The 9,986-nt window shown below is 35.6% G+C and overlaps 1 protein-coding gene across 1 annotated transcript in view; it reads right to left on the bottom strand.

Moving 5' to 3' along the window:
- Nucleotides 1-1,782: 1,782 nt before the first annotated feature.
- The window catches only part of LOC129000444 (intraflagellar transport protein 140 homolog), a 36,288-nt gene continuing 28,084 nt past the window's right edge, over nt 1,783-9,986 (bottom strand). Inside the window, exons 24-30 of the mRNA XM_054427408.1 lie at nt 8,284-8,428; nt 5,401-5,586; nt 4,887-5,105; nt 4,142-4,296; nt 3,385-3,474; nt 2,939-3,189; nt 1,783-2,263 (exon numbers count right to left, since the gene is read on the bottom strand). Coding sequence (XP_054283383.1) covers nt 2,163-2,263; nt 2,939-3,189; nt 3,385-3,474; nt 4,142-4,296; nt 4,887-5,105; nt 5,401-5,586; nt 8,284-8,428 — 1,147 coding nt within the window. The 3' untranslated portion in view covers nt 1,783-2,162. The remainder of the gene's footprint in view (nt 2,264-2,938; nt 3,190-3,384; nt 3,475-4,141; nt 4,297-4,886; nt 5,106-5,400; nt 5,587-8,283; nt 8,429-9,986) is intronic.

Below are 9,986 nucleotides of genomic sequence, written 5' to 3'. Positions count from 1 at the left end.
CAAACCATTTTGTAGAGCTTAAAAAAACAAATAATTTAGTATATTGAAGCGTTATTATGCGCCTAATAGTTACGGAGAAAATTCCAAAAAATTGTAAATTTAAAATTCCCATGTTATTCTTATGGAGAATAAGTAAACTGTTGTAGTTTGCTTGTTTGTGAACATATTTTGATCAAATTTGGAAAATGTTTTTATTTCTCACTACCTATTCACATTTTACAAAAAAAAAGTTTTACCCTCCCTGATGCAGCAAACCTAAGTACTTGTTAAACTAATTCTATTTAAATCAAGAATAAATGTTATATTTTTAAGTAGACATTTCAGTGTAAATCCAATCAGTCAAATGGAAATTCGCTTAGTCTGCAGGTTTGCTGCGGCGGGGGTATTTTGTTTCCCATATATTTATTTATTGAGTTGTATGCTTTAAGCAATCTAAATCTTATGAACTAGAATGATGATAGTGACTTTGCTGCTATTATAACCTCATTGTTTGTTACTCAGTTTATATAAAGGCCCTCCTAAATAATTAGGTCTAGGCCTGGGTATTTTGATTCTTGAAAGAGCTGTAAAGTATATTAAAAAAATGTAATTGAGCCTAAGATAAACAACTAATGATTGCTATGTGTCGATATTAACTTTGCAAATGAAAATACAATAATCCATAACTTGATTTTGTACTAAGAATTGAGTAACAATATGCATTAAAGATGTTTTTTCAAAATTAGTCAAGAACCTAACGTTGTGCCAGGGCGAATCATGCCAAATTAATCGGCCTGGATCGGATAAGCTATGTTATGAAGTTTACGTGACCGATGGAGATATTTGTCGCTATCGCAGGAGACAATGATTGCGTTTCTCTGTTACACTATACAAGCTTTACCTAAAGTATAGGTAGGCTTATGTTTGTTTACTTTCAATAAATGTCTATTTTGTAATTTTTAACTCTTATCTATTATTATTTACTTTTCTCTCTGGTACAACTACAGTGAATAACAAGATTAATACAGTTTGACAAATCAGGAAAATTATTCGGTAGGCCTAATGACACCGACAAAGGTTACGGCAAAGTGTCCTTTAATTTACGGGAATTGTCCATGAATTTTTTATCCAGAATGTAGTAGACACCCTAATGAACTTTTTACTTTCTCTTCCTGAACAGAGCAGGCCTATATGGAGAAAGCATCCTTTTGTCAAAATGTTTGTGTTTTTGAGTTTTCAGTGGAAATATTTGTTTTGAACCCTCTTGCCTTAAACCCCAAATTGGGTTTTTGGAACTGATCCAGTGGTGTGTGTGTGTGGTAAATCTTATTACCTTCTCCAAGTACCCTCGGAAAATTAAATTTTCCTTTATCAAAATGTAGAAAATAAAGCCTTGATTCTAAAATTATAGTTTTTCCCCCACAAATCTTCGGAAAAGTGGAAAAACAGAAAAAATATTTGCTACGCCAAAATTGGTCATGAACTCAAATTAACCGGCAGAGCGAGCTGAACAAGAATAGGCAAGAACTTTTAAGATCTGATTTAATGTCAAGGTAATGGGACAAATCTTGTGTCTGTTTTTTAGATAGATAACCCTATCTTAAGGTGGCTATGCGGATACCATTAGGTTTAAGTAATTGTAAAGGTGGGGACACATTCTTTAACAAAAGTGTTTTTGTTACCCAGAAAATGCTTTCTTCTAACAGCACCAGTAACTTAGTCAGTGGAAAACTAATTTTGAATGATGTTTGTGTGGTAAAAATTTAAAGACAAAATAAGTTTACATCACATTTTTATGGACGGAATGATGTTTACATTAAAGCCTTGAGTGCTAATCCTAAAACTAAACGATATAAGAATCTTAAATAATAAATAACAACAAGTTAATTGACAAAAACTTGCTGTGTTACACTTCTGCCTAAACATAATTAATTAGTCATATCACAGAAACTATAATACCATTAATTTCCCTTAAAGACACTTTACCGAGGGTACCTTATGTGAAATACATAACTAAAACAATATTTATATGTTCTCAAATGAAAAATTTTCTAAAAAGTCAGTAAAAAAATTATGAGATCTTTTTAAATAACAAGATACTAAGGTGTGGCGTTACTAACCTAATATTAATCCTAAATCATTTAAAAAAATACTTAAAGATATTTTTGTGCAAGTTTTGGAGGTTATGTCATGTCGACAATTACTTCTTCTTCCACTTCCTGCCCATCTTCTTCTTCTTCTTTGCCTTGAGTCTGGTTAGCTAGACCAAGTCTTTCAAGAATATCTGAACAAAAAGTCGCACATAGAGTAAAGACTAGCATAGGTATATTTAGTCAATGCTAGTAGCTAGTAGTGTTGTATTATATGTAAGGCAACATTTTACTTTAATATATGACTGAGTGGACATTTTCAACTACGGTACATTTTGTAAGAACTGTAGTACTTATAAAATATATTTTTTTTAAGTAATTTGCTGTGCTACTTTGAAGTATACCATGGTTAAACTATCATGGCTTTGAAGACTTTAATGGTTTCATTTTCACTAAACTTCCAACGGTTCCGCACCCTCTTTGTTCAGCAAGTTTTTAATTGTGGTCACACTGATTTTATATGTTTTCGGGAGTGTTCTGTGTTTTGTACAATGTTCACTCCGTCTGTGTTGAAGAGGATTCACCATGTCTGCAAATTTGAAAATAATACCATCAAGGACTTGGAAATCATGGTAAATTAACTTGGTCCAAAAAACCACTTGGCTATAAACAATCAAACTTAACCTATTATTTCTATAATATATCATTGTGATTCAGAGGCTATGCCACAACGGAAGATAGTTTCTGATGACTATGCAGAAAAAAACCCTCACTTTCAGCAATTTAACTGAACAGTAGAGGGCCTACTGCATATAGCAAGTAATACCTAATACTTTCACTTTGCAATACAAATACAATTTGTTACCCACCTCTAGGCACATACAGTGCCAGATTGTGAAGAGGCTGAGCGCTGCGTAGCTGATGAGCCCATTGTGCAGCAGACTTCCAGTCCCCAGCTTTAGTGGCATGTTGTATCATCAGACTGTACACATCCCCTGTCCTGACCAGGTCTGATGTAGTGTTGAGTAGCAGTTGACACTGTACCAGTCCTGCTTGTCCTTCACCTCTCTCAAACATCCTGTAAATGAGAATGACAATACAACCAGTGTACAGTCCCCAGCTTTAAAAGGTATGTTTATCATTAGACTGTACACATCCCCTGTCCTGACCAGGTCTGATGTAGTGTTGAGTAGCAGTTGACACTGTACCAGCCCTGCTTGTCCTTCACCTCTCTCAAACATCCTGTAAATGAGAATGACAATACAACCAGTGTGCAGTCCCCAGCTTTAGTGGTATGTTTATCATTAGACTGTACACATCCCCTGTTCTGACCAGGTCTGAGGTAGTGTTGAGTAGCAGTTGACACTGTACCAGTCCTGCTTGTCCTTCACCTCTCTCAAACATCCTGTAAATGAGAATGACAATACAACCAGTGTACAGTCCCCAGCTTTAGTGGTATGTTTATCATTAGACTGTACACATCCCCTGTTCTGACCAGGTCTGAGGTAGTGTTGAGTAGCAGTTGACACTGGACCAGCCCTGCTTGTCCTTCACCTCTCTCAAACATCCTGTAAATGAGAATGACAATACAACCAGTGTGCAGTCCCCAGCTTTAGTGGTATGTTTATCATTAGACTGTACACATCCCCTGTTCTGACCAGGTCTGATGTAGTGTTGAGTAGCAGTTGACACTGTACCAGTCCTGCTTGTCCTTCACCTCTCTGTCAAACATCCTGTAAATGAGGATGACAATACAACCAGTGTACAGTCCCTTAGCTTTAGTGGTATGTTTATCATTAGACTGTACACATCCCCTGTTCTGACCAGGTCTGAGGTAGTGTTGACACTGGACCAGCCCTGCTTGTCCTTCACCTCTCTGTCAAACATCCTGTAAATGAGAATGACGATACCCAGTAAGAAATTATAGTTTAAAGTAAAATATTCTAAACAGCAGTCTAATACACAATTATACTCAATAGTTTTTTAGTCCCCAGAGCACCATTTACCAGGTTTTCCTCAAGTTGAGCCCTGCATCTGATACTTTGACTAACACTAACATTTGTGTCGGTTACCTTCGAACGTCCAGAAACTTCTTCACCAGTGCTATCTTGTTGCTGACAGCCTCTGCTACCTGACTGTACTGATCTGCGTCTTTGGCGATACAGCGGGAGGCTTCGTTCAGAGCTCCCAGCGCCTTCTCATAGTTACCATACTCGTCCACCTCTACCTGATGTGAATGAATAGTATGAATCATTCGGCAGGCAGTAATGTTGTTAAATAAGGTCAAGCTCGAATTGATAAACCAGGGATAGGTTGCTGGATTTTCCTAATGAACTGATTACTGTATTTCAACAATTTCAAAGAAATCATTTTTGGTGTCATAGTTCAAGAGTTATGTGGTCTAAAAGTGTCAAAACAATTTATGTATTGTTATAAATTTACTTCTTTTAATTAAATTTTGATGGTAAATAACTAACACAATAAATATTAATAAGCTTAATTAAGAATTAATAAGCTTTCATGCTGTACAAGACAGTTATTTCGCTAGTAGCCTATACATATTTTTTTAGAACTTTTGAGCGAAAAACCGAAAAATAGGATCTTTAAGCCCTCCCCTCCTTCCCCCTACCACAAAGGCCTGTTAAATGACAGGGAATTTTGTGTGTTCACCTCTTATCTAGGCCTTACAAAGTCACATCGTTGGAAATTGTTTTGAAAGATCTTCCTCTTTACTTTTTTTTTAGAATATGTTGCAAGGATATAGATTAAAGGTAGAACAAAATAACCAATTACATCAGTAATCTTAGACTTGTATACCTGAGCGCAGGCCATGTAGAAGTTAGCCAGCAGGTGAGGAGCCTTGCCCTTGGTGTAGAAGGTGATGATATTCTTGAGCAGATCAGGTTTAGCTTGCCAGTCAAGGGACTGTAGATAGTTAGCAGCCATCACGTAGATCTCTTGTTGTCTGGACACTGTAGCGAAGAACACTATCTTGTCTGTGTCACCAGACTTCAGTAAAGCCTTCATTGCCTTTACCTGGAATGAAATCGTAGCTAAGGACTAGTTGATCCAGTAAAATCTATATATTTATTCAGCTACTTTTAATAAACTTGTCAATCGCTATAAATTTGATTAATACCACAAAATAGTTTTGTACAATAACTATAAACTTTTGTTGCTGGTCACAAAATATCAAAATATCCGAAACTTAAGAAAGTTTTGATCCATTAATTCACACTTTGTCAGAGGCTCAATTCGACTAGTACGTTTATTTTCATCATACAACCGGCCAAAACATCAACACAATGTCTTCATCTCCACAGTCACATACCTTCTTGCCTGCCTGGGTGTATTTCTTGGTAGCCAGATGGTAGTTGGCTTGAGCAGCTGCACATTGTGCTAGAAGGTCTAGTAGTTCAGCACGGCCAGGTGTGCTAGTGGGAGGTGTGAGCACATCAGCCAACTCCTCCGTCAAGATCACAGCGTGCTCTGAACACAACGCTATAGCCTCGTCATACTGCAAGATGTACACATAAAGTTAACAGTAAACAGGAGATGGGCAAGTAATAGAATTTGTGATTAAATTTTGACGGATTAATCTTGAGATAGGCTTTTCCTATGGTCAAAGTCATCTGTCCATTCTTGGTCTTCCTGTAGATGGCCGTGAATTGGTGAAAATAGTGGATGAAGTTTTTGTTGAGTTGTAGTTATGTTCAAGAGTAATTCCAGGTCACTACTTGCACAAATTATTTTTACATTACTTATTACACAGTTTTCTATTAAAAAATCATAAAATAAAATATAAATAAAGTTATACTTAATCATTAAAATACCCCCGCCGCAGCAAACCTGCAGACTAAGCGAATTTCCATTTGCCTGATTGGATTTACACTAAAATGTCTACTTAAAAATACAGGGTGTTTATAAAAGAATCATCAGGTTTTAAAACATTTTATTGACGTTAATGTTAAACAAATACGGATATAAAATTTACTAACATTAAGAAGAACTCTTAAATTTTTCATAGATACCACTACAAGCTGTCAAAGTGACGTCCATTACCTGTGGAGCAAGTTTCCAATCTATGCTGTAAATTGTCTAATACACCGGCTAGCATCGCAAGATTAATTGATTCTACGGCATTGCGAATTCGTCCACGGAGCTCTTGAAGTGTTTAAGGCTTTGGCGGTATATAAACTTTGTCTTTTACATAGCCCCATGGAAGAAAAATCATAAACAGAAAGATCAGGGGATCTAGGGACCCATTTGAGAAGGGTAAAGTCATTATCGTTACATTTGCCAATCCATTTCAGTTTTTAAGAGAGCTCTTGCGCGACCACTGCTTCTACGTTTTAATAAACTACCACATTTCTTAAACTAGCGATACCACCTTAAAATGCTTTGGTGTGTAGGAGGAGTCCGTCTAAAATGCCCCCCAAACTCACACTGGACGGATATTAAAGATGAACTTGAGTCATAATGAAAAACACAAAATGTCTTTCCTTGAATTGTAATCATTTTGAAAATGATGCAAACACGTCCAAGAAAAAACCAAGACTGATTATTGAATAGCTGATTATAAAACTTGGAAGCATGCTTTTTAAGCATACGTTTCAAATATTAATGTGGGACAAAAATTGAGTGAGGTACACGCCATTAAAACCTGATGATTCTTTTATAAACGCCCTGTATAACATTTATTTCCTATTTAAATAGAATTAGTATAACAAGTACTTAGGTTTGCTGCATCAGGAAGGGTAAAACTGTTTTTTTTTTTTTTTTTTTTTGTAAAATGTTAATAGTTAGTAAGAAATAAAAACATTTTCCAAATTTGATCAAAATATGTTCATAAACAAGCAAACTACAACAGTTTACTTATTCTCCATAAGAATAACATGGGAATTTTAAATTTACAGTTTTTTGGAATTTTCTCCGTAACCATTAGGCGCATAATAACGCTTCAATATACTAAATTATTTGTTTTTTTGAGCTCTACAAAATGGTTTGGAAAGAAATTGCTAAATTTTATGTTTTTTGGGTCAAAAATGGGAAAAACCTATTTTTACCCCATAAAACCCCCCATAAACCCCCGTTCCCATGGTCCGATCATGCTGGATCGCGAACTCGTTCAAATAAACGTAGGTTTACACGTTTGTACCAAATTTTATCAAAATCGGATCATTTTTGCTCGAGTTATCGTGCTAACGGACACACATATATATATATATATATATATATATATATATACTAGCTGACCCGGCGAACTTCGTATCGCCTAAGTTATAGGTTTCCCCTAAGACAGACCGATGGAAAGAAAGTACCGTTACGTTTAATTTTCAAGATGATCTCGTTCGCATCGCTCAATCACGTCCTGGTTGAAGTTCGTTCGCTACGCTCACTCACCTTTGGGTTGGAGCTCGTTCGCTACGCTCACTCACCTTTAGGTTGGAGCTCGTTCGCTGCGCTCACTTGCCTTCAGGTTAGCTCGTTCGCTACGCTAACTCGCCTCCAGGTTGAAGTTCGTTCGCTTCGCTCACTCACCTTTGGGTTGGAGCTCGTTCGCTGCGCTCACTTGCCTTTAGGTTGGAGCTCGTTCGCTACGCTAACTCGCCTCCAGGTTGAAGTTCCTTCGCTACGCTCACTCACCTTTTGGTTGCAAATTAGCTGTTGTCATAAATGTAAAAGAAATAATAGTGCTGCACCCTGTTGGTAATCCTTGTAACTTTAATGCTATTGAACATCATAGAACAGAACCAACTTGTTTAATTGAAACAGCTGTTAAGATTCATTAATTCCATTTCTCGTAAGGTTAACATGGGAAACTCCAGAGCCACTGGGGCGGAGCCCTTTTAATAATTTCGAAACGGGAAATAGTTTACGTCCGATTCGCATACCTACAGAATTTACACACCAAATTTCATAACGATCGGTGAAGTCGTTCCGGAGGAGTTTGCAGACAAACACTGTGACACGAGAATTTTATATATTAGATATATATATAAATATATAAATATATATATATATATGAATTTGAACGGATTCTGTTTTTGGCCTCTAGGGACCTCAAAACGAAAAAAAAAATCGGTCCCGCGTCCAGGTCTTACCATGAGTACTACGGTAATAGCTTATTCCCTATATGGGAAATTCGCTAATATTCCCTATATGGGAAATTCGCTAAAAATGAGAAAATAAATCTTAAACCATAATGTTTTACCTTTTTGGCAATGGCTAGAAGTCTGACAGCTTTCTCAAAGTGTTGCTTGTCAATGAAAAACTGGGCACACATTACCAACAGTTCACTGTCCGAGTCAGAGTTGAGTTCTGAGGCGATCATCTGGACTGCTTCAACTTGCTCATACCTATACAATACATATGTGGTGTTGAGGATATTGACACAATTAATTTGATAGATATTTAGGCCTGGTTTCCCCAAAATGGTGTAAACTACGTTTATAATAAACTAGTTTATTTTTAAACTCCGTTTAAAATGTGTGTTCGGTTTCTCCAACATTTTACTGGCTTCGTTTAAGATAAATGGCAATTCGAGTGGTTGGCAATCCTGAATGTGTATTTGTAAGGAATCTTCGGTGGCCTTTGGGCTAGTGTTTCCTACAACCACCACAAAGCTACGCTACAACTCAGTAGAGCAGACAGCAAAGTGCGAATGCAGCTATAGAATAACATCACTGTTTAAGGTTATGTTAAAAAGTTATTACAAGTTGTTGTCAAATTCAGATTCATTCCATTTATTGAAATGGTCAATTCTGTCCCTTATTTTAGTAGGCCCTCTTGTTCTAGGTACTAAAGTGTCATAATCTTCATCTTCTACTTTTTCGGAAATGTCTATTAACTCTTCCATTTGAGGGGGTAAATAAGTTACTGCAATTAATTAATAGTAGCCTAACTTGAAATAAAATCAAATGTACTAAAAAAAGAACTTAATAAAAACAATAAATTAAAATATAAATAAAACTTAACTTAAAACTAACTATCCCTAAACCAAGCCTATTTTCGTTCAAATGAATTTGAAGTAGCTTCAATTATTATTGTTTTAACACCTACTTTTTGTTTTGATTTGAGGTTATGTTACTGTTGTAATTTACTAATTTGAACTCAGTTTATTTTATCCCCAGTAGTTAAACCAAGTTGAGAGGTGGTTTAGTTTGAACTTAGATTAATACCTAGTTTAAATTTGGGGAAACACAAATCAAAGTTAAACTAAGTTTAAATCGCCGTTTAACTTAAAACAAAGTTTAAATGAGTTGGGGAAACCGGGCCTTTATATTAAGTAAAAGAGTGGTTTAGTGAGTAGAGTAAAAAATTTTACTCTCTCTTAACCTTTATGATAAATTTTGGTTTAAAGAAACTGAATATGTAAAAATTCCTAATTTTGGTTTTGTGAATAAGAGAGTGGTATATTGCGGTTTTGTTGCAGTACTGTACTGTCTAAATATAAATAGTGAGGCAGACCCATTTAAACAAAATAATTAGTTGATAAGTATTTTCACTATACTATTAATATTATACTGATAATATTGCTAATGCATAAACACCCTAAAAGCAAAGAGAAAAATATTCCTACTAATCACAATGGACACCTACTTTATGATCTAGTTTGGTAACATCTGTCTACTCCATGTACAAGGTACAGAATTGCAAATTATCACGATATTGATAAGAACCTAGATATAAATGTTTATAGTTAAGAGTCTTCCGTAGTGGAAGCCATGTTGGATTTCTTCCCCATAAGAACAATGTTAAACATTACATCATTTGTGGACACGTAACGGCGTTATTTGTTAAGATATAGCTTTGAAATTTATAATTTATATTTTTAACATAATAGACTCGTGACTGAGGTTTTTGAATTTCGAAAATCCATTTTCATTTCCTTTTAATAATTAGCTTAATTTCAAG

Source organism: Macrosteles quadrilineatus, unplaced genomic scaffold, assembly GCF_028750875.1.
Source record: "Macrosteles quadrilineatus isolate MER2022 unplaced genomic scaffold, UCM_ALF_1.0 Scaffold_8__2_contigs__length_117827958, whole genome shotgun sequence".
NCBI lineage: Eukaryota > Metazoa > Arthropoda > Insecta > Hemiptera > Cicadellidae > Macrosteles > Macrosteles quadrilineatus.
This window is presented reverse-complemented; position numbering and strand designations above follow the sequence as displayed.